Below are 26124 nucleotides of genomic sequence, written 5' to 3' on the forward strand. Positions count from 1 at the left end.
AACGAAAGCATCGGTTAAATAAAGCAACAGATTTGCTCAACATATCTGAGTTCCGAATCTCAGATAATCCACCAAACTGAATCAAATTTCGATTCATATCCGTAACTTCTGCCCCAGCAAACATCCACGCCTCTGCTCTTTGAAATCCCTATCGAACTTTCCACGAAAAGCTCAGTGAAATTTCTTTGACTTTCACCACTCTCGGTAAAGCCGAGCCCGCTTTCTCCAACAAAATTGATTCAGTCCAATTCGGAGTATCAGTTAAAGCGCACGATACACACGATGAAAGGATACGTCTCCAACCGATTAATTTCCAATTTATCTACAACATCCGGATAATAAAGGACACTCTGGAAAGCCTAAAACCAACCCTTTGAGTTCGAATCGCGTTGAAAAAGGAACTGAATAAAAAGTGGTATCGAGAAAATCTACGAAAAGTTTTCGTCCGTTCAGTGTGTATGTGATTTTTAGTATAGTTGTTGGTGTAAACGGAATCAAGTCAAGGAAAATCGGGAAATTTTCAAACCCTGGAAAGAGAAGGAATGTCGAAACCAACGTGAAAGCGGAAAGCCTTGGTCTTTATTCGATATTTAAAGAGAATTTTCACGGAAACAACGAAACCAAAACGAACCAAATAAGGAAGATACATATATTTACTATATTTTGGTGCGTTTTGCCTCCTATAGCTTTGGAAAACGTTCGAAAGAATCTCTCAAGTCGCCCTATTTCGAGACTAAGCGAACCTGACGGGGATTGAGTTTTAGTCAAACTTCGTTCGTGCCTTTTCTCCGTTAACGCCATCTTTTAAAGTGTATCTACATGTGAAATTCCCGTATTTCAAGGTTTTGCTAATGCTCAAATATATATCTGTCTAATAGTTACTGTTGGAATTTACGACCACCACCCACACGCATCTTGGGTCGGAAAAATCGTATACCAACAGAGAAAGTTTCCTGTACGATATCCTGCTCTTGTGCAAGACTTACTTCTCGAGAAAGCGGATTGCGAACGAACGTTATAACTGCCACAATTAGAGAAAGTATCACCCATTATATGTGCGTCTAGGAACAAGGAGCAGATTTAACTCTGATAAGCAGATCGCAGTGCTCGCAATTACCCACAAAATTGATTGGATTCATCTGCAAAACTAAATGCAGTGTCTTTGAAAAGATTGTTCAGATTAGATGAGAAGGACCTATGCACAGATAATTAAGACGGACGATGAAATCCAAGGATAATCTCGTACTTCACATAATTCTGCAAGAGCATTAAAGGTGCACAGAAAAACTCATCTAACGAAAGCGGAAGGACACCACATCCCTGTCAGTAGCAGTGAATCAAACCATCTTGCCCGGCCTACTCTTTCCCAGAGCAAAAGCCACCCCAAGAAGGTGCACGACCCAACTTCATAAGAATTGTGCTCCCTTTTCGTCGGCCTACGCAAAAACATAAGGTGGAGGGGATGAATCGTATGACCGCAGATATACACCATACGATTCAGAAAACGCTTCCACAACTCGGCCCAATGGAGGAAGAATAGAATACCACTAACAACAAACATACCACCAAGAGAGAGATATTATTTTGCGGCAGCAGAAACAACGGCGACAGTGAACAGTCGACAGTCAGTCGTCCCAAGCCTACCATCTGTTCGAGCCCATTGGTTCCTGGAAAAAGCCACCACGCAGAGGATACCCTTGCACAGCACCCGTGGCTGCTTCCCTTTTTTCAAAAATCAAGGCCGCCTTTCAAGAGTGTGGAGCTTGAAAGTTGCAAAAAATAACGAAACGAAAATAAATCCATTTGAATGTTATCAGGACAATTGGCGCCGTCATCATCGGCGAGTTTTGCGTCAAGTCAACCGCATCAACATCAGCATCATCAGCAGCAGCATCAGTGTTATCCTGAAGGTGAGTAGTTCAAATTAGAGAGTCTCCTTGCAGCCGCTCGGGTCTTTTGAACACTTAATTGGAATACCATGTGGAGAGGAGATGTGTATATGGGAGGACCACATATGTAGGCGCCGTAATTGGGAACAGTTGGTGTAGGTCGAGGTGGAGAGGGGTGTGTTCGCTACAGATTTATATAATTAGGAGGGCATTGCTTGATAAGCAAACTGCAGTTATCATTAGTGTCATCCTTTTCATTTCACTAGAATTTCAAGGACAATTGTTTGAAATGATTGGAATATGCTAGTGTTCTGTCAACTCTCAGGACATGGTTCGACGATTTCTCTTAAACTTGAACTCCAAAGTAGAGTTCGATTGAGTTGTATTCTATGGTTAATGTTATCCTTTTTGGTTATCGGCGATGTTCTCCTTGACATCTTTCCCCGAACACCTCGATTGCACTGACGACATCTACCTGCCCTTACATTGAGCCTAGGACATTGGATTCTGGATTTGGATGAAAAGGACTGAAGATAAACACCAATGAAGCTAAAGGTATCAGTCTGGTGGGGCATCACATCCTTCCCAAATACGTTAGTTCGCAGAGCATTGAAGTCTTAGATCAACTGGTCTGTCTTGGCAGTATTATTTCCATCGACAACGAAACCGGACTCGATATTACTCGACACATTAACAGCACATTTTTACTGTTTTATCAAAAGTTAGGAAGTGCAGATACTTCAACACCAACACTGAGTGGCTCCGCTCCAAAGTTCTCTGGGAACAGTACATCGCACAATCCTGCCCAGCCTTCTCCCGCTTTTATCCTCCACTGGTAACTCACCGCAAAATACTTATTAATTTCGAGTTATCATAATCTCGGCAGATGCCGGATTTTTACCTAATACTAGTACTAAGTGCCAAGCATTTAGGCTCGGACGATCCTACCCACTTAAAAACTAAAGGGGCGCTGGCGGCGATGGCCGGTGGTAGGTCAATGGGAGAATCCCTCGGGAATACCCCGTAATATCAAGCACGTATGCAGAATGGTGTACTTTTGCAAGGTTTGAACCAGGCTGTGCCAAAGTCCCAGAACATCGAGGGACCCCGTGAAGGATTTAGGTACAATACCTGTAGCTGACAATATTATAGGAACTACAACCATCCACTTGAGACGCCAAATTTCTTTGATTTCCCGAACCAGTGGCGCATGGTTCACCTTCTTCTCCACGTATTTTCGTTCGATGTTGCTGTTCTGCAGCATTGTGCCTGGTGATGCATTGCACCGGTGCCATAACAGTACAGCCAAAGATGGTGCAACTTCTCAAACGCCAAACCACACATTCTGCACTGGTCGTTCTCCACCCGTTCTTTCATGATGAGCTTTTTATAAGCTTGTGTGGCGACCACGCCGTCCTGAATGGCACACATGATCCCCTCCGTCTCAGCAAAGAGCTCCCCAGCACATAGCCATCTGTTCGGCAAATGCAAATCGACAAATGGCTGCCAAAGACAATTCACGTGTTTACCGTGCATTGACTTCGACTTTCATTCATTGATCCGCTCTTGGTCCGACTTCACCCCACTCAGATTGAAAGATCGATCCTTCAAGTTAAGTGGAGTCAGTCCACAGACAGCCACATGCAAATGACTCGCCTGCTCTTTGCTGTAAAAATAAGCGCACTGTGAGTCGACTTGGCGATGATGTTGTGACGCCACGTCAACCATGCCCCTACCCCCGATATCACGAGGCAGGTTCATCCGCTCCACGGCAGACTTTGGATGATGCATTCAGAATTTGGTCCGTATCGCCACTGGACGTTTTCTAGATCGGTCTTCGTCCACGGAAATATTCCGAATCCATAAGCTAGTGAAGAGATAGTGAATACATTCAACGCGCTTATTTTATTCTTCCCCGAGAGATGCGATTTCAGTACCACCTTTACACGTCGCAGGAATTCGGACAGCAGAGCATTCTTCAGATCACTAACTCGAGCATGGGTTCCTTGCAAAATTCGTAGTTAATTGTAGAAGTCTGTCTTGGTCATAGCTTCGATGTGAAAGTCACCAATGCTATGTCCCGCATGCGGCTTGTGATGACCTTTGCGGATGACTTGGATTCGACACTTGTCTAATCCAAACTCCATCCGAATATCACGGCTGCACATGTCTACTATCCCGCACATGTCTACTTCTAAGATGGTCGTCAGTACCAGCATACAGCTTGATGTCATCTACGTACATCAAATGTGTCAGTTGGTACTTAGCACATAAGTCATATTTAATTGCAAAACCATGCCCTCTATCATCATTCAAAGAGGACTCAATGAATCTCCTTGCAAGATGCCCATTCGTATATGGATGGGCTCTGATGCATTAGCACCCTCGGATGTACGCACTGATAAGATGGTATGCCACCCTTCCATGACTGTCGCGAAAAGCTTTATTAGTCTCGGATCAATGCAATACAGATGTAGGACATCGATTAACCAGGTATGCGGTACGCTATCGGAAGGCCTGACATAATCGATATAGCAACTAAAGAGGTTTCTTTGGCCTCAAGTTGCTTGTCCTACAACTACCGCATCGATAATGAGTTGCTCTTTCCAACCCCTAGAACCAACTCGCCAGCCCTTCTGCTCCTCAGATAAAATGTTGTTGGTCTCGAGGTGCGCATTGACCCTTCCACTAATAATGGACGTGGCGGTGACCCACTTAGCATACTTGACGGGCAACCCCAAAAGTCCACACCAACACCCTTTCGCTTCCGTCACCGAAAACTATACTGTCTGGACACTCTGTTGGGATTTGTTGAGAGATCTGAAAAAGCTCCGCTGATTCCTCGCGTTTGTTGCATTCTAGACACGCCTGGAATGACTTTCGCCATACCGTCGTAACCGACTGCATATGACAGAAAGTTTCCGCTTTAGTATGTCCACAATTTCAACTACGGGTGTCTCACTGGGGATGGCATAGTTCTGGTAAACCCTCTGCACTTTATTTCTCACTCGTCTTCTGGCATTGCCAGTGCTGATCTGAATCAGTCTAGCAATGTCCAGCCTTAGTGAGTCCCGCCGACGTTCCACACGAATTTTCCATGGCGGATCTCTTTGGTCACTCAAACCAATAACACGAAAGCGAATCTTCTGACCGTGCAACCGTAACTGCACCACAATACACAAGTGATTGAGTGGCATTACAACAGCAACATATTAACACACAGTCAAGATGCAATCTCATCATTGATTTGAGGTAGAATTCCCGGAGTTGCTGGAGATGCATGGAGCCTGGGAATACCTGGTCTACGCAAAGGATCCATATCCTAGAATTCTATACACGCTCTTTGGAAAGCTTCCTGAACCTCAGCGGAAACCTCAGCTGGACGGTGGAGAAGAGTGCTGCGGCGAGTACTGAAACAGTTGCTTGCAGTGCGGCGTGGTGTTGATGACGCGGTCGCCTCTGCCCCCATCGACTTTCGGTCTACAGTTTCCCCGATGACCTCAAGTCGAACACGCTCCCTGATGATGGCCGGGAATATGTCACTGCAAGTTATAATGCGGTACTGGCCTTCGACTTGCTATACAACTACGCCACAACCGGTATCTGGTCTAGGCATGCCTTAATAAGAAACTCCAGACATCCCGGTTTTGCGTCGAGGTCCACCAATGCGATATCCCTTAAAGCTGTCTGGCATCCTGACCTACGCCATCGCTCCATCTAAGGCAGGGTCTGCCTCGTCTTCTTTTTCTACCATAGATATTGCCCTTATAGACTTTCCGGGCTGGATCATCCTAATCCATACGGATTAAGTGACCCGCCCACGGCAACCTATTGAGCCGGATTTTATCCACATTCTGACGGTCATGGTATCGCTCATAGATTTCGCCGTTCTGTAGGCTACGGAATCGTTCATCCTCATGTAGGGGGCTAACAATTCTTCAGAGGATTCTTCTCTCGAACGCGGCCAAGAGTTTCCAATTTTTCTTGCTAAGAACCTAAGTCTCCGAGGAATACATGAGGACTGGCAAGATCATTGTCTTGTACAGTAAGAGCTTTGACCCTATGGTGAGACGTTTCGAGCGAAACAGTTTTTATAAGCTGAAATAGGCTGCCAGCAACCGTGCGCGAATTTCATCATCGTAGCTGTTATCGGTGGTGATTTTCGACCCTAGATTGGAGTTGTCTCAAAGTTGTAGTCTCCTATCTTTATTCTTCCCGTCTGATCAGTGCGGTTTGATGTTGTTGGTTGGTTGGTTTTTGGTGCTGACTTTGTCACCATATACTTTGTCTTGCCGTCATTGATGTGTAGCCCAAGATCTCGTGCCGCCTGCTCGATTTGGATGAACGCAGTTTGTACGTTTCGGGTCGTTCTTCTCATGATGTCAGTATCGTCAGCATGGGCCAGTAGTTGGGTGGACTTAAAAAGGATCGTACCCCTCACATTTACCTCAGCAAGACAGTCACAGTACACGAATTGCGGAAAACACTCGACGAATCTCTGGTGCAACAAGTGCGGTAAGATGTTGTACCCGCCCCCGCCGTTATTTCGTAGTTGGAGCGGATGATTAAGAGGTTCAATTCCTCAGTCCACTTCATCCGCTGCCTACGCGAACCTGCTGAAGTGGTCGCCACAGATTGTGGCGAAACAGCTGCAGTAGGGGGAGCAATGCTCCTGGTCGTCGTGGCGCCTAGACGCCCACGACTAGCGGTTTCGACACCGTGCTGTCCATTACGGGAGCCCGACCCAGTCACCAAGTCAGACGACTCCCGCCGGATATCCGTACCGGACTTTAAATTCCTTCTTCTTCTCATAAATAGATTTGCACCTAACTGCCAGGTGTGGGGATAGCTTCTTCAATGAATAATCTACAAGACTGCAAAGTTCCTGCACTTTCTTCACCTACCCCCTGAGACACTGCGGTGGTGTACAGCCATTCAGATTGAAGCTATCCATCCCTCCTCCTTTCACAACCGGACTTGGGACCGGCTACGGCGGAGTTTGGCGTCCAACGTAGGGCGTATTATTATTATTAAAGTTCCTCACTTTCGTCCTCCCTTCCCGACTTGATGCAACCCGTCGCACATCTTCTTCCTTACCCCTTTCTTAGTAGGAATATCTCATTAGCAACCTTGACACCAACGTTAGCGTCGGTCCTGGCACCCTTCGAAATCCCTTTTTGCTGAAAAACAAAAAATTCACTTGCCTCCTTGTGTGTAATTTCTAACCAAAGTTTCGTAGGTTGTAGTTTTCCTAGACCAAGAAAAGACGTTTTCTTTATCCCTACACACAAAAGGGATGTTAACACTTGTTGAGAATCATCGTCTAATTGCCTTCCTCTCATCCTGTTCAAAAATTCTTCAAAGACATGTGAGCCAGAGTCAGAGTCGGGAGAAAAGCCGGGCCCGTGGTGAAAATTTTTTAGAAAAACGAAGGCCGCGATGAAAATTGCATGGATCTGGGGAGCAAATTATGCGGGCCCCCATTATCCTTTTTTCTCTATCTCTTAGCATTCACCTGCCACTCATTACATGGCTCGCCTCCCGCCTCTCTAACATTCCTGCACGGTTCCTTTTAATGATTGTATATATATCCCGTTCCTTTTCCCCCTCATTTGATATACGGTGTCATTCTGGGTCCAGTACTACTTCTATTTTTCATCAACAACTTTCCCTCCTCCTCATGGTCCCTTGCCTGCTTTATACTGATGATCTTAAGTTTTTTTTTTTAGCTGAAGCTATTTCTATAGACTGTGCGTCTCTTCAGTCGAACTTAGATATCCTGGTTCGTCGGTGTTCTATAAATAAGTTAAAACTAAACGTTAGTAAATATCATTTGATGTATTACTCACTCAAATTATCTCCCACTCTCTTTACCTACTCCACTTCGGAAGATACCCCCTGGATGTCTGCAATCGCGCTTCCAGAACGGCTGGTTTCATATGGCGTACTTCATCTGACTTTGACTTGGTCCAACCCTCCTTTTTACTTTTTTAACTTCCTAGTCTTAAGTATTGATCCATCAGTTGGTCCCCTTCCCGCAACTGATGTTATCTTGGCATAGTAAAGGTCCAACGCCATTTCATCTGATTCTTCTTTTGAACGTTTTTTATAAAACAAAACGTTATCAAAATCGGTTTACCATCTATCTGCCTGTCTGTCACACCTATTATCCCAGAAACGGTAACTCCTGCTGATATGAAATGGGAACTGTGAATTCCTATCTCCCCCCTCAACTTTTTTTTTCACCGAGTGTGTGTGTGTGTGTGTGTATAGTGGGGAAGAAGCTTCAGCTTCTGAGCACTCAGGCCGTGTTGGCCCATTGTCCTCGCCACCCCCGTCTAACGTAATATTCCGGATTTGTTAACGTATCGCAGGATTTCCGTTAGTGGATGCGATGCTACCCGTCACAATTGGAGAACATCGGCACCAAAGATCTGATGGCTGATGCGTCCATAGGCGTGGCATTCACATGCTCCGCGGATACCGTTCCTCATTACAGGAGGGACACGTATCATCTTCGGTAATTCCTATTCTGAACATATGCCCGGCTAGGATAAACTTTGGGGTACGTATGTTTGGTTCTGGGAGGAAAAGTTTGGTGTGTCGAGCAGCATTTAGGCTCTGCCACCTGTCATAATGGGAAGCTTGTTCCCAGTTACTCCAATTGCTGGCTCCGGTCCCGGCATAGGGGAGATTGACCCCTCTTTCGCTAAACCGTCCGAGATTTCAGTTCCCTCTATGCCACAGTGACCAGGTACCCAGAGTAGTTCCACCGTATTGAATCTAGAGATAGAATACAAACGGTTTCTACATTCCTGAACGATTTTCGAGGTGATCAAAGGACTGCTCAATGCCCTTAATCCAGCTTGGCTGTCACTGCAGATTGCGATGCGCCTGCCCTTCAACCGCTCGTCAATCACCCAGTTTGCTGCCCTTAGAATCGCATAAACTTCGGCTTGAAAAACCGTTGCATATTGTCCCAAAAGGAAAAGCCCACTTCTCGTTTTTATTCGAGTGGTAGAACCCGACTTCAGAACCCTCTTCTGTTTTTGAGCCATCGGTGTAGAAGACTTCCGTACATCCCGCCGTTGTTTTCCCCTAGATCTAATCGAATTAATCTATGAGCTGCTCTCATTGCAGTGCTTTGAATAAATATATCCAGGGGCTGCAAATGGAGTAGTGCATTCAGAGCTGCGCCGGATGTCGTGCTCATGACACCAGTGATACTCAGACACACAGTTCTTTGCAGCGCGGCTATTTTATGGTGAAAACCTTTGTGTCTCACCTTCACCCACCACACTACGGATGCATTCACCGAGTATAGTCATGTAGGCTATCAAATGAAAGGTCTCAATTAGTACTTTCCAAAACCGAATTAGTTTTGACATTGGTTGCAAAGGGGATGAGTACGGGGCCGAAAAGTGTAAACTACATCAATGATCCGTTCTCAGAAAGTACCCCACCAAACCATCTAAAAAAAAAAATATATTGATCCATGGTGGCACATGATATCCAGACCCCAAAATACACTCTGTACCAATACCCGTTGAAATAGAGTATGTAATAGTATTTTACCGTATTTGAGCATATTTTTAAGCTTTGTAGAACAAAACTTTATTCACTGTCTGTCTGTCTGTCACACGCACTTTTCTTGAAAACGGCTAAACCGATCGGAACGAAATTTGGTGGACAGATGGCAGATGGGAACTATGAAATCCCCCGCATACAGCGAGTGACATAAATTTATATTGATTTTAAAGGGGGGGTTCCCCATATATGCAAAGGGGGGGGGGGGGGGGTTAACAATTTTGTTCACCGAACAAAGTCGTCTGGGTATCAAATGACAGGTCGCGCTTAGTACTGATATTAATTTTGATGTGAATTGCAAAGTGCCCGAGTAAAGAGTGACTTAAAGCGAGACAGGACTCATTTTCGGAAACTATCCAACCCAAAAAATCAAGGTAGTACGGTTAAATGAAATATAGGCCTCAAAATATGTGCCATTTCGATATCTGCTCAAGTCAACTTGCTAATAGTATATTACCAACTTGACAAAATTGAATAAAAAATCTTCTTTAAGTTTATCCTAGCAGTACTATGTTTGTAGTGTAGTACTGTGCATATGCATGTCAAGTTTCATGAAAATCCGACTATTAGTGTCAAAGTTATAGCAGTTCAAAGTTATCAATTTAAATTGCGAATTAACTGCATCCTAAGCCATGGAAATAAGATGCTGACGTCATAATTAACGAGAATAATTGACATTCGAGTGAAATATTAAAATTTCATTCATGAAGAATCTACTTCTCCCCAGCCCTTCTTTGTACCTGTTCTAGGTTAAGTTCTTCACATTTGCTACTAATATTAAACTCCGAGTGTGAACCGTGTGAGGTTGACTGATATCAATGCATTACTTTCCATCAAATGGCAATGGAATTTTTAAATATGTCCGCTTCATGCACTCATCGATCCTCACATCTTCTTCTTTTTCTTCAGCCATTTTATTTTATCAAGTGCCTGATCTGGATGTATTCGCGAGGTTTTTAAATTCCTATCCAGCGTATCAAGCCACCGTTGTTTCAGCCGGCCTTCAGGACAAAACAGAACGAAAGAGCGGAAAAAAAATGGTCCTGCGCCGTCTCTTGCGGCATTCTTTTTTTTTTGCAAATTGTTTCTCCATGTCATGGCTACCGCGATGCGCACTTGCTGGCGTTCGACACACAAATTGCTCGCTCCGCCATAGAAGCATGTCTAGTCTAGTCTAATCGTAGTTTAATAATGTACTGTAAAATAGTACACACTTCAATTTTTAATTACGTATAAAATTATATAAACTGGGGGGGAAATTGGAAAATTCACTGTAGAATAAATTACCCAAACGTATGTAAACATCTCCGTGCATAATTATTGTGTTTAGATTGAAATTGATACTGTCAATTTAGCTTTAATGAACGGCATATCCCACTAAGATGGTGTCTCTTGATAGATTGAGAATCGATTCCCACGATGGCCTGTTCATTAACTAAGGGGAAATTCCTAAATTTAGCAAATTTCGGAGAAACAACCAGAAATTTTATCTATAATTTCGCAGGAATGGAGATTTAGGTTCCTGCATGAGAAACGAGTAAAATTTGCAGAAGGTGAATGCGGTAGGTAGGTAAGTATCAGTGGCCGCTCCGAGGAGTCCAATTAGCGCTGTGGTGCTCCGTTTTGATGCCACAAACTCCTAAGACCGTGGCTGCTGTTATGAGAGCAGGGAGGCAGAGTCTAACTGGCTCGGATCTTCAGAACCAGCCCGTAGCATTCACGAAGAAAAGCAGCTCTCCCACCTTGCAGCTAAAAATTTCTCTGAGGTCTCCAAAGAATGGTTTACCCAGTGTCCATAGCCTGACTCTAGCTAGAGCTGGGCAATCGCAGAGAAAGTGCATCAGGGTTTCCCTTCCTTCTCCGCAGCTTCGTCAATGCGAATTGTAGGGTATGCCGAGCCTAGCGGCATGGTCCCCTATGGACCAGTGCCCCGTGCAGACCGCCGTAATCTAGAATGCATTTGCATGCGTCTGGCACAGGAGCTCTCGTGATCGGGCTATATTATAAGCGGGCCAAATTCTCCTTGACTTGGCACAGTTCGTAAGCCTTCGTCATCTAAGACTGCTAGGTAGTGCAAATTGACTCCGCCCCTGACGGCCACCAGCGAAACACAAACTGTATTCACCGAAGGGCTGCCAAGAGTAGAGCCTCGCCTGGTCAACCCGTTAGCCCACTCATTCCCCTTTATGTTCCTATGTCCGGGAACCCAGAGGAGGGTGACCTTGAGCGTGCCGCCCAGATGGCTCTCTGCACTGCCCCACCAGCCTGGAAGATGTCGTCGCTTGGGTCTCGGTGAGACAAACTTCCAATATCGCCAGTACTCCCGCTTGGAATACACTGGCGAAACCTGGGAGACCATTCGACTTGGATACCCTGTGTGTATTCGAAAAAACCCCCATGCCGACTTCACAGGCCATCTTTGAACCATCGGTAAAGAATACTGAGTCGTAACCCTGCAACACGCCGCCGGTATTCCACTCTACTCTGGTTGGAAAGTCCACAGTAAAGTTTCTCGTGAAGTTCACCTTGCGTGTACCATAGTTCGTGGTGAATATTTGCCACAATAGTGTTATTGAGTCCTCCCAATATGCTCGCTTTCCATAGATTATTGGGCTTCCTCCATGCGACAATCACAGTCTGCTGCAAACAAAAATAACTTGCCTTGAATCAATCAGATGAACCATATTACACCTGAGCCTCAAACAAAAACTTGTTTAAGAAAACAACCGTAAAGAAGATTGCGTGAGTTTCTACCAGAAGTACCTCAGCTCTGAATAAGGTCTCAATTCCTAACGTGGTGATCTCAAAATGAAGTCTCCAACACCCTTCAAGGCCTATGTTTAAATTTGCTGCACCACCATCGATTATCATTCATGGATTAAACTTTGATGAGAATGAGCTTCGAAAAAAATAGCAACAGGCCCTGACTGTACTCAGTATATTGCTAAAATTGGTCACTGAATGGGAACTGTGCTTAGCTTGTATGTAAAAAATGAAAAATTCGTACACGAACGAGCAAATTTATTATAAAAGAGGAGACGATTCTAAATATAAACCACGGCAGTTTCGTGATCGCTACCTTTCACAATATGAAGACGCAAGCACGTGGGCCATTGCTCTATCACTGCACGTATAGCTTCAATCGGAGAATTGACGAGCTACACTGAGCTCCAGAAACTCCAGATTTCAGCGGGGCCCGCAATAGTCCAATGGATTCCGGTCCAATCTTCCTTCCGATTAAAGGGCCGCACATTGTCTTCTAGCCACTGCTGAGTCGCTTTTTCAGAATATGCCCACATAGAATCCTGTTGGAACACCCAAACGACGGCAAACAGAGTATCGTTCAAGAAGTGTACAATCAGCTCCAATACGGTATTTCGATAGATGGCATCCAATGTCTTCACTACTTCACGATACCATCACAGTCGAGGGGTGATGCCCACGCTGAATCCTTTAAACTTTTTCAGAGTCTTCGGCAGACGATCAAGTATACACCCGTTCGGTTTTGGTAATTTAAGCTATGTTCTACCATAAAAATATTCTCAACCCATTTTATTCGCTGCCTACGCAACCCTTCTGTTCCAGCAGGCGAAGCCATGCTCCTGGCTATCGTGGCGTCTAAAAATCAAACCGCGATTGGCAGTTTCGATGCCGTACTATCCAGTCCCAGTCATCAACTCAGACCTCCTTCCGGTTATCCGTATCGTTATTGGTAATGCATTTTATACCAGACTGCCAGATAATGATAACTTCCTGAGTGACTGAGTTAGAATTCAGACTAAAGTCAACCATTTTTCCTCCTTTCACAACTGGGCCCGGGGACCGGCAACGGCGGAGTGATTATTATTTTTTTCCCCCTTTTCAAGTGATGAACTTTTCATTCGCTTGTCAATTTCAAACCTCACAATAATCCAACCTTGAAGAAGAAATGGTGAGCTGGCGAAGACACTTGAAGATCTGAAAAATCAAATGTCATTATTGATAAAGAAAAATGGAAAGCGTACGGAGCAGCTAATGGCTGTAGACGCGGGCCCGCGTTCTCCAAAGGTAGCCAAGGAAAAAGTGGAGCTTCCTTCGAATACTTCTGCAGCCATGGAGGAGCGCACTGCCTTGAGGCCAAACAATTTTTCGGGAGGCGATTTGTTTTGAACGTCTGCTGATGGCGAAATAATCCAGTGCCGAAGATACCAGCGCTATGATCACCCGGCAGTGAACTGTCAAATGGCCTTGCGATGTGTAAAGTGCGAGAAAGGTCATACCGCAGCCGAATGTTCGCTGACTGAAGCAGAAAGCAAGGAAGAAACCTTCTGTGTCAACTGCGGAAGCGGAAGTGATCCACCTTCGTACCGTGGATGATCTGCAGACCGCAATGTTAAGGTCACCAGGCAGCAGACGCCAAGATCGGTCCAAATGACAAAGGTGTCAGTGGCGTCGAACAGTACCGTCCCTTCACACCGGTTGTCCCGCGGATCCCGTTTGCAAAAGTAGTCCGACAAGGCGGAGCTAAGAAGCCCCAACAAGATGCAAATAGCGGGATGAACACGTGTGAGAACATGCAGTATACACTACACGTACACAATACAAAAATAAACAGTATAACAGAATGTTTACACAAACATCACGCCCGCTGCTAGATCTGCAGTCACAGTGGTACCCCTGGATGATCTCCAGATCATCACGATTTATGTGAATTCCATCGTAGGAATCCACCGAAGAACGGAGCTTCTTGATTTCACTGCCAGACAACAGCCTGACATTGTTTTGATGTCAGAAACCCACCTCAGTCCGATACATTCGATATCATTCAAATTTTTTGAATTCAGGGAAAACGATAGCCAAAATTGTGATAAGGAAGTCAGTACCCGAATACTTGTGGGTCGCCATTATCGTTTCAGGCATATTAGTAGGCCTGAATTCCAAACCTTTGAATGTATGCAAGTCTATTATATTCTGTTTTCACTGCCTAGGGGATGAAATTTGTACATTCTGTCAGTCTATGCAATGGGAAACAATCGAGCCAAGTTCAAGGAGGAATTCCATTCTCGGTTTACGATACTCGAATTGAACGGGCTGCATAATTATTATATTATAGCTGGCGTCTTGAATCTCAAGCATACCTCGTGGCTCGTGGCACGTCACAAACAATCCCAGAGAGGTATTCCTCAAATCTTGGATAGAGAAATACTAGATAGAGTGTAAATGCAAATTACAGGGGCCAAGGCAAATTTCAGTTTGGATTTGGGCATTGCTGACGCGCGCTTGAACTTTAATTTTTGGAATCCTCGACGGAAACTGCAGACTCTTCCTTACGATAGTGACCATAACGCTATTCTTATTGAGGTTATGTTTGATGGACAAAGAGTTCGCCTGCTGGCGATGGACAGTGGCGTCCACAGGCTGAACTTTAAACAAACAGATTGGAAAAAATTTCAAGAGAGGTTTATTCGGGAATATCGAGAGATGGGAAAAATTGCGCCAGGTGACTGGAACTTGAGCAACGAGGAAATACTTCAGTATCTTCTCATGCTGGAGAACTTGACGCTAGATACAATTGAACAAGTCGTCCCTAAAATTAAACCTCGCAATAATGTGGAAAATGAAAAGCCTTCTGCCCACTCGCGTCAACAAAATCTATCGGAGATATGGGGACTATCATCATCCCATACGGCAGTACCAGTCTATACCGAGTACATGGGTCAGCATTCATACTGGTGGATACAAGACCTTCCAAAATATCTACCGAACTAAGAAGTACGGCACCCGTGTTGAAAAGCAACACCACGCTGAGACCCAAAGGGATCTGTTCGCTTGAACGTAATCACAACTCCCATGAAACTCCCACTAGGGGGCCAACCGCAAACAACCGAGCTGAACGCACATATAACAGGAATGTGAGTCCAGGAGCTACTCCACTTCCCATGGTACCAGTATACCACTGGTAAGGTTTCGTGACTATTGTCACTTCAGATGAGAGACTCGGGTCTGATCTCCCTAATTAGGCCTTTGGAGCATGCGCCTACTGCATCATGGCCGGCAAGCCAATACGATACGGCGTCTCTGTTGCTACCACTATGGAGGTTCTCTTCGGCCGCTTGGTTTTGGTTCGGCTGACAGGTTTGCCTCCCCACCTTCCTGCCCGCCACCTCTGAGCACCAGTTGCGCTGACAGTTGGAACTGGTCCAAATGTCGACAATGATTGCAGAAGTGGAGGATGCGCAAATTCTTCAGTTGAAATCTGCTCGAAGTATTCTCGCCATCTATGTGTCGCGGCTCGACGGATGGTAACCAAAGTACCGTTCTTGTCATTAACGCAACAGAAGTGATCGATATGCTGTGTACGTTCATTACGGTTTTTAGTAAATCGATACAGATCTCTCTCGCCATCTCGAGTGTCCAGTTTATCGTAAAGATTTTTGTAATGGTCTGCTCGGGTGACAGCGACCGCTTTCTTTGCTTCCCGGTTGTCATTCTTATAAATTTGCCAATTGGCCCGCGTCTTATCGTCGAGAAATTTGTGGTAGAGGCGTTTTTTTTTTCACGAGCCTTAATTTCAGCATCATCATTCCAAAGCCAAGTATCTCGGTTGATGTACCGCTTACTCGGCTTGGTGACCCCGAGGGTTGCAGAAGCCGCTTTGTGGATCGTGTCTCTCATTTGCAATTCCTACACATTCGTAATGGTCTTCTTTCTTCTCATCAAATCGCCACCATTTAATGCGGCACGGGCCAGTGCGTTCCTCACGCTGTTTTATCGGTGACTTAATTCGTAGGACCGCAATCAATGGTCGATGTTGAGGTGCAATGGTCTCATAAGGAACGGCTTTTACAATCAGTGACAGTGGAAAAATGTCAGCGTTTTATGAGAATATAATCGATTTGCGTTTTACTGTTCCGACTATAAAATGTAGAGATGAGACAATCGTTTGATGAGCCATGTATTCATAAGTACAAAGTCATGGATGTCCGCAAAATCGATTATACGCTCGCCACCCTCATTGTGCATTCTGAACCCCTTTCCTCCATGGAACCTGCTACCGTGTGCCTTTTCACCCACATGACCATTAAGGTTGCCCGCAATGATGCTATAGTCGTCAGCAGGAACGTGACAAGTCTTTTCATCGAGAAGTTGCCAGAAGGCATCTTTCTTGCCATCAAGTCGACCTGTCTGTGGTGCGTACGCGGTGAAGAAGTAAATAGTGCAATCAACTGATATAATGGTGAGCTTCATCAGCCGATCATTAGATTGTTCGACTTCTTTAATGGCATCACGGGGACCCTCTGAGATAGCAATATCCACGCCATATTGAGTGTGTGGGCTACCAATATAGATAAGTTTATAGCCATTTTTACCGCGTTCGTGTTCAATGTCGCAGCTTTTGGTACCAGACCATCGGGTTTATTGCAGAGCCCAGATATCAATGTGCCTTTTCCGAAGGGCTCTTGCAAGTTCCTCGGTCTTTCCAGTTAGGATACCAACATTGAGCGTGCAGACACGTATTTATTTTGTTCGTTTTGTTCGAGATAACTCGGGCAGAGGCAAATCGTCAGAGGGCAAAGGTGAGGCAGTGTCTGACGATTTGCTTCTGCGCTGGTAAATAACCGTAAAGCCGTCATTGCCTGACATTTTTTAAAGTTTGGGTGCTAAGCCCTAAACGAGGGGTCCATGGACCAAAAAAAGAGGGAGTAAGTTGCTCCCCATTTGGTCCGATCCGGCATTAAATTGATGCGGACTTAGGACCCCACAATTCTCAAAAAAATAGTATAGAGTGTACTGAACACCTTGGTGGAAATCCTGATATAATTAATGTCGTTTTAATAAGCCAAACTTTTATATTTTGCGTAAATTTATTGCACCCTCATAAACGTTAAAGTGAACAATCGGATATGTTGCGTATACAGTACGAATGACACACAACTGGAGGCGTCATGTATCCAAATTTGTTCACACAAAAAATCTAAAAAATCGTTCATACCTGAAGCGTATAGCTTATGCTTTTCACCTTTTTAAACGTCCATCTCCTCTTAATGTCATTAAAAACATAGCAAAGAAGGAGTTGAATCACCCTCGAGAAACAGTTCTCCAGACGACATAATGTAATAAGAGGATTTATGAACATTTCACTCAAAAGCATTCAATATAACACCACAAATCAGAATTAAAACTGCTATGTCCGAAAAATATATACACGCTCCATGTACGCCTGCCATAATACCCCGTCAATCACCTCAAAGCCATCATCAAAGCCAAACCCGCAGAAAGCTTTTCCATTTCGCTTTTCTCCCGAGTCTTTCTTCACAGATACCGCTCTTCCTTCCCATTTCCAAATCCTATGGACTTAAGGCTTCCTTACTTCCACTTGCTATATGCTTCTCCCTTTGTCCCGCAATACCACGAAGGCAGTTAATGCTTCCAATGCATTCTATTAGAACGATGGCCAAGAATAGGTTTCCCACAAATATAGGAGACGTGTAGCAACAAAAATAAAACACCTACAACCGCGAGACAGTTTTGAGCTATCTCAATTGAGGGGGTAGGCAAGTTCGAAGCATGGAAGGACGCATCTGAGGAGCATGTTATTGATCGTATTTCTTAAGGAAGTTTCGGTCGGGAAAATGAGAGCTTCCATTCTATAGAGACCATGTAGTTCGGCTTAGAAAAACTGGTTGAGAATCTTATCTGAAAGTGATACGACTTCGTTTGAGTTCTGTTCACCGAATTTTTACCATCGGTGCATCTGGCTTGCAACTACATTTCAACTGTGACAATACCCACAGGACAGATGACTGAAAATTTTACTTTCATTCGATACTCCTCCTCCGCACTTGATATCAGCAGCTCAATTACCCTCAATACCGAATTTCAACTGAACACAAGGCAATATACGTTTAACAGAGAAAAATCCTGACAGTACGTTAGCACTCTTGCAATATACCCGGTATGTGTATTTCTGAGGGATATGTAAGCATGCATGTGTTCGTTGAAAATTTAATTGCCTTCGTCATTGCTCCGAAATAGCAAAAAAGTCCAGGTCAAAGACACTTTCATCATTTCCATGGAGATGAGGACATTAACCGAGCCCAACCCAGTTTTAACCTATCGATCTGGCGTACTCAACTGGAAAAACCAGATGAATCCCTTATCACTTCAGCCCGAATGCAAATTCCGTCCTTTGTCCTGTTAAACGAATAAATTCCACTTGTTAGTCTCGGTACTCTCACTATTGAACATTGATTAGTGAAGCTACTCTAGTGAAAATACTACAAAGGTGCAGGAGCAAAGCACATACGCTTCACCCACCCTTTCAACCCGGAAGAATTGTAGGTACATGCAAACTGGAAACCAATTTGCCAAGCATGAAACGTTATTGTGTATTATGGGGACTGGAAAAGTAAATATAAGCGGATACCTGGAGGGTGAAATCGAGGAAACGTGGAAATTTACTTCGATGTTAACGGCTGAATGATAGCTAAAAGGAAACTTAACTCGAACTAGCTGAAAACTGTTGCTAATTAATGCTTTCCGAAGAAGCCCTTGTGGCAGAAAATCCTTGTGAAGTGGTTGTGCATAAGAAAATCATTTGGTGCAATCCATATTACCCAATCTATCCACAGCAGATATACCCTAGAGATACAATGCTTAAAAGCTCACTAATAAGTGCTTCATTATAGGTAACAGATCTTGGAGCTGATCTCTCAAAATTCCCTCTAGACGGGAATTTCCGACAATTGCAAGCATCCGCATCATTTCATTCTATTTATCCTGTGACAAGTTGGTGAGAGATTGATTTCTTTGTATGCAGTGTGTTTCCTTCTTCTCCTGCTTAGCTTCCTTCAATACCCCCACTACGCTCCTTTCAGTTTCCCACAGGATCATGCTTCATATTGTAGTCTATATTACTGCATAATTTCATGGTTCTAGAATGAACTTAAGGGGGTCAATTACTAAAAATTATAGTAACACACTATTATTAACTTTCTTGCAACAGTACATGGAAGGTATTTCGGAGCCTATGCTCCGCTTCGGAATTTTTTTCAGTTTTATCGGGTGGATGGGTTCTGAAAATTGATTCGTGAAATGAGCATTTCTCAGCTCCCGTCCTCCCCTTGTGCATTCAATGTCAGAACTGACTAGCTTTGAAAAGTGCTAATCAAGACCTTTCATTTGATACCCCACATGACTATCTTCAGGGAAAAAAAATGTACACCCCTCCCCCCCCTTTGCATGTATGGAGACCCCCCTAAATTCCACGTAGAATGAGTTTCTGAGAAAAATGCATGTGATAGACAGACAGATAGATATTCGGAAATGGATTGAGCAAGCCCACGGCGACACGAACAAAAGTTTTGAGCGGACACGGAGGTTATCGAGCATAGTTCTATGGATTTAGGCATGATAAGTCGTCATATTGTCCAATGCGCCCGAACATTGCAGAGGACGTAGAACACTGTTATTTCCATGCCCGAGGTTTACAGTTGAATCATATGTTGAAATCGAAGGGGATATGGACTGCAGTCGAAAAGCTGATGCCGATGCTACTCATAGGAAGTTTAGGCAAGAGGAGTGTGTGTGATGAGGGATAAGCTTCAGCTTCTGAGCACTTAGGCCGTGTTGGCCCATTATACTCGCCACCCCTGTCTAACGGAATATTCCGGATTCATGAACGTATCGCAGGATTTCCGTTAGTGGATGTAATGCTACCCATCGCAACTGGAGAATATCGGCACCAAAGATCTGATGCCTGATGCGTTCAAAGGTGGGGCATTCACATAGGAAATGCTCCGTGGATTCCGATTCCTCATTACAGGAGAGACACCTATGATTAAATGATTCCTATTCTGAGCATATGCCCAGCTAGTGAATTATAGCCTGTCAGAATGCCCACAATACACCTGCAAGTCCTCCTGCTTGTCGACAGGATAAACTTTGGGGTACGCATGTTCGGTTCTGGCAGAAAAAGTTTGGTGTGTCAAGCAGCATTTAGGCTCTGCCACCTGTCATTGTGGGAAGCTTGTTCCCAGTTTTTGAAGAGAGACTTAGCCAATGCTACTGATACTCCAATTGCTGGTTCCGGTTCCGGCGTAGGGGAGATTGACTTCTCTTTCGCTAAAGAATCCCAGATTTCATTCCGCTCTACGCCACAGTGGTTAGGTACCCAGAATAGTTCCACCATATTGAATCTAGAGATAGAGTTGAAACGGTTTCTGCATTCCTGAACGATTTTCGAAGTGATCAAAGGACTACTCAACGCCCTCAATGCAGCTTGGCTATAACTGCAGACTGCGATGCGCCTGCCCTTCAACCGCTCGTCACTCACTTTGCCGCGCATAGGATTGCCTAAATTTCGGCATATTGTCCCCCATCTTTACCTCTACATGTTTGTTCCAAAGAAGTTTTTTATCTAGAATGACTACCAGATATTTCGGAGAATTTGAAGGGCAATACCCCTCACCTCAGGAGGCAAAGTCTATCCAGTTTTCTACTTTTTGTAAATAATACCATTGCGGTTTTATTTGGAATAACTGAAAGACCATGCCTAAGGCACCAACTGTCTATCAAACCAACGGCAAGTTGTATATTCCTGCACAGCGTTCCAAGATCCCGATCAACAGCAAGCACAGCCACGTCATCAGCATAAGCTTGAACGTGTATAGGCAAATTTTGCAATTCGCATAGTAGTGAATCGATCAGCATACTCCACAGAAGTGGCGAAAGCGCACCTCCTTGGGGGCAGCCTCTCGTTGCTTCTGCAGTAAGATAACGATCGACACTCACCTTAGTGCACAGCAATCTCCACCTTAGCATAGCATTAATCCACTTAATTAAAGCATCATCAACACCATGCTCTCTGGCGACATCGCAAAGTTTTTGAAAATGCACACAGTCAAAAGCCCCTTCAATGTCCACGAACACCCTCATCGCATACTCACCATTCAAAGTTGCATCCTCTATCTTTATGACCAAAGAATGTAGAGCACACTCACAAGACTTTCCACCCTGGCAAGCCTGTTGGTTTTCATTAAGTGGGTGCAACCTAAGTACATTTCCACGAATGTGACGCTCCACCAGTCTCTCCAAACCTTTCATCAAGAATGAAGTCAAGCTGATCTGTCTGAAGAGGAAGGCAAGTAACCCAGAGCCAGACATCCTCGAAAAATATTTCTTAGAAGTTGCTCTAAGTGCTCCATACCCTCCTTTAGCATTGCCAGATAGATGCCATCCATGCCAGGTGCTTTGAAATGTTCAAAGGACAGCATGGCAACTCTCACCTTTTCATGGGTAGCAACCGCTTTCGCAGTGTTCCAGTTCCCCTTGCAAAACTTGCGTGTTGAAGGGGTTGCAAGAACCGCCAACTCTCCCCCTACCACTTCTCTAACCCGTTCTTCCGGGTGGTGTACTTCCAGGAGGGTCTGTACTGAATCCAGTCTGGAGCTCGTGAAAGTACCGTCGGGTTTTCTAAGAAAGTCCAACTTAGCCGACTCATCCCTTTTGAGGACTCTGCACAGCGTTGAAGTATCTCTTTCGCCTTCCAGTTCCTCACAGTACGATCTAAAGGAATCTCGTTTCGAACACCTAACGAGCCTCTTATATCCACATTGTAAGTCCCTGAAATTTAACCAGTCTTCGTTCTTATTACTTTTGCAAGCACGGTTCAAAAGTCACCTGGTTGATTTCCTGAGTTTTTGCAGTTCCCGGTTCCATCAAGGAGCCATTTTACGGCTTTGGCCTCGGGAAATAGGACAAGCCTCTTCATAGCACTCTAAAAGTGTACAGTTCAGAGTTTTCAATTCATCTTCCAGCGCCAAAGTCCTTAGTCACCTAGGGAACTGTACTTTATTGCCAAAAAGTTCATTGAACTTTGTCCAATCCGTTTTCCTAGGATTCCGTCTTTGTACTGCAGACTGTTCACCCGCAATAGTCAGATTGAATTTTAATTATCGGTGATCTGATAGGGGGCGCACCCTACGTTTGCAGTCATAAAACCAGCTGAAGTGATAAAATCAAATAGATTCTTTCCTCTTGGATTGCATTTGCTACTGCTCCAACAAATACGTTGAGCATTCGCATCGCAACCTATTAAGAGTTCGAGGCCACTTGATTCTGCATACGCCACCAGATCCCTAAGTTCTTGCGTCGGTGGAGGATACAAAGAATCATAGGGTAAATAAGCGGAGGCAACTATGATGTTTTTCCTCTCGCCATTTATCTGGCATTGTATGATGACCGTAGCTAAGTTGTGAGAACAGAACTGTCTCAGCATGGTTGCCTCTAACCGTCTTGACATCAGGACACAAGTCGATCTTATGAATGTTTCATCGTAGAAGATCCTAGCTCCCTTTGCTGATCCAATGCCACAGATTCTGTTAAATCGAACCCAGGGCTCTTACACTAGAAAGATGTAGGGGAAATCCTGCAGCTTTGCCATTCTCGCTGCCAACAGGTAGGAGGGAGCATGCTGCAGGTTGATTTGACCAATCTTTATGTTTTTCGACATAAACTTAGTCTATTGTGTTATGGAAAACAGTTAGAAGCGTATGCGGCAGTCCGCGTATGACGGGGTTTCGTCCACACCGTACCGCCAGAGATTCGATCCCCTCGTGTTTAATTTCTCTGCGAAAAGCCGCACTTGGAGGTACCGCGGTTCCCATGTGCTCATCCATAAAAAATTTCATCTCATCCTGGAAAGCATTCGTCTGTTTTCCACTTAGCACCTTGATTGGTTTGCGGTGTCTGGTTTGCATAGGTTCGATCACTCGAACTGGCATCAAGTCAATTCCGTTCACATCTCTGGCTTCCCTTTCTTCCGCTTGCTCCTTGGAAGGTGTAGGAGAAGTTACTAGCAGGTAGGGTTCACTCTGTAGTCCCTTCACTAGCGCGAGCCCCCATACGGGGATTACCCCCCCCCCCCCCCCCAAAGTCCATGCCCGGGTTCTGTTCATCCAGCATGCGGATGATGTCCTCCGCCTTCCTTCGAGGGCCGATAACCAATATCCGACATGTTCTGTCCTGCGTAGCTCAGTGTTCACAATAGTGAACTTGGGGCGACCGCCGGAACTCAAAGCCAGATTGCCTGCTGGAGCCACTTTAAGGGAGCCTCATCAGTGCACTCCAAATGGAGAAGGCCATCGCGAAAGCCTTAATTGTTAAATCGTGGCTTCGTCCAGACTCCAGCATTTTTTCCACAGGCATTCCCGGAGGATGACAAATTGTCCCTCTGACATTTTGCCCTCCTTGGAGGAAACTCCCACGGCTACAGAACAGAGGCTGAAACTTGCGCATACGTCCTCTTCCTTCCCGCCTTCGTGTCCGTATTCCTTGATTGTTAAATTGTGGCTTCGCCCAAGCTCCAGCATTTTTTTCCAAGGCATTCTCGGAGGATGGTAAATTGTCCCTCTGACATTTTGCCATCCTTGGAGGAAACTCCCACGGCAGCAGTTAGAACAGAAGCTACAGCTTGCGCCTGGATGTAAGCCCTGGTGCGGAGCAGAATAAAGCGTAGGCCACAGAAGATGTGTTGGTCTTACGCTTCTTACGCGGGTTACCGCTGACAGAACAGTCTGGTGCGTCTAGTGTGGATCTTACCGGGGTTTCCAGTTTATCCCTTCCGCCGGAGATTCCGCTTCCTTCAGTCCGATTTTTGTGGACGTTACTGCAGCTAGTGGTACAGCCACGTCCATGTCCTCATTTCCAAGGCGCTTCATTTTCCTTCGCAGTGCTTTCTTCTGCCGCCAACTTGGGGCCTTTCCAGATTCACGGTGTCCGGGCCGCTTGGATCCATTTCCATATACTGGCGTTCAACCAGTAGCGTCCACGTCACCAGCTTCCCGTTCTTCCGCTCTTCCGGTAAGGGTGAAGGAGAAAGTTCTGACAGACAGGACGGGCCGGCCGTAGTCGAACTTCCAGTATCTCTCAAGTTGAGAATTAACGTACTTTCCTTTCTGATTAACTTCGCCGCAGGCACTAAATGCAAGCTTTCCTCAAGTTGGAAAGCATGCCTTCTACAGATTTATCTACAGGGGAGTATGTATGTGGTGCGGTCCGCAAAATCCGTGCCTCGGCCGCGGCATGATTGCTCATGGTCGCGGGTGGAGTCTGTGACTCCTAACCACTTGGAGAGTTTATATCCTTCGGGGCACCCTTAGTTGAATAGTAAACTACTACAGGCTCACCCACCACGACAAGGTGGTGTCCGAGGGTTAGACAAGAGAAAGTCAGCCGGAAGAAAGAACGAATGAGGAACATAAGTACCAACACGAGTGAAGGATAAATTCTGATTATGAGTACGCATGGCGCTGAGTACTAAAAGTACTACATTTTGAAGTTTATTAGTATCTCAGCACTTTTTCTCATTTTGCAGTCGTAACCAAACCGCTGCAAATCAGCACGATAACCTGCTTGTCCACTTAAGAATGGCGTTGACTCGTAGCTTAATTCCCCATGGCTCCCTTCAAACCATACATGCAAAAGGGGAGTGTACAATTTTTTTTCACCGAATATAGTCGTGTTGGGTATCAAATGAAAGATCTCGATTAGTACTTTTCGAGGCCGACCTTAGTTTGAGATTTGTTAGAAAAGTGGGGAGTAGGAGGGTGGAAAATGATGGTTTCTTTAACGGACCGATTCTCAGAAACTACCCAACCCATAAATCTGAAAAAATCATGAAGCTGCCTCTATGTGGCGCCTCAAAAAATTCTCCCAATCGATATCTGCTCAAATTAAGTTAATAATACTATATTACCATATTTTTGAGCATATTTAATAAACTTCCCCAACACCCCCCCCCCCCCCAGGGTCCATCCCAGAATTATAAAAGTTTGTAGTAGTACAGAATATAATATGAAGCATATTATCCCCAAGTTTGATCAAAATCATACTATTGTTAACAAACATTACAGTAGCACAAAGTTGAGTTACCGTTTAAATTTACTGCAACTAAATATCAATATCACACTAAAGTGAGTAGTCTGACATGTTAAATGCATAAACCCGCTACGTACAAATGTGATAGTTCTGCACTCAAATATACCCACAGAAGAAGCAAACAAAACCTTTCATACCTGAAGCGCGGAGCATAAGTCGAGAAACCGGAAACTTTACGCTTCAGGTATAAAAGGTTTTGTCTTTCACTATCTGAGGAGCATAATGCAGTTCTCCATCGGCTGATAAATAGCGAGTAAATAGAATAAAAAACTGCGTTATGAAATTGCTTCACGCATTAACGCAACCTGGTTGAAGGCGCATTCCACAACTGGTATTCTTTGTGATGGTCGTATCAGCGAACGTCTCAAAACTAAAATTTTCCGCAATGTCGTCCGTCCTGTCACTCTCCATGGTTCTGAATGTTGGCCGACTATAAAAGACAATGAACGGCGTCTTGTGGTAATGGAGACGAATATGTTACATTGGACTAGTGGCGTGACACGTTTTGATCACATCCGAAATGAGAATATCCGCCATCAATATGGGTTTACACCGATCGTGGAAAAGTGCGAGTGAGGCGTTTTAGATAGTGTGGTCACGTTATTCGCGCTAACGAGAATTCACTTACCAATATTGGTCTGAACATCGAAGTCAACGATAAGCGACCGAAAGGGCGGCCGAAACAACGGTGGCTTGATACGCTGGATGGGAATTTAAAAGCCTCGCGATT

At 44.8% G+C, this 26124-nt stretch overlaps 1 protein-coding gene across 1 annotated transcript in view; it reads left to right on the forward strand.

Annotated features, from left to right (window-relative positions):
• Positions 1 to 266: 266 nt before the first annotated feature.
• LOC119660192 (probable serine/threonine-protein kinase DDB_G0282963) overlaps positions 267 to 26124 on the forward strand; it is a 69368-nt gene continuing 43510 nt past the window's right edge. The window contains 2 exon segments of the mRNA XM_038068612.1: positions 267 to 811; positions 879 to 1910. Coding sequence (XP_037924540.1) covers positions 1808 to 1910 — 103 coding nt within the window. The 5' untranslated portion in view covers positions 267 to 811; positions 879 to 1807.

Source organism: Hermetia illucens, chromosome 6 (genome assembly GCF_905115235.1).
Source record: "Hermetia illucens chromosome 6, iHerIll2.2.curated.20191125, whole genome shotgun sequence".
Taxonomy (NCBI): domain Eukaryota; kingdom Metazoa; phylum Arthropoda; class Insecta; order Diptera; family Stratiomyidae; genus Hermetia; species Hermetia illucens.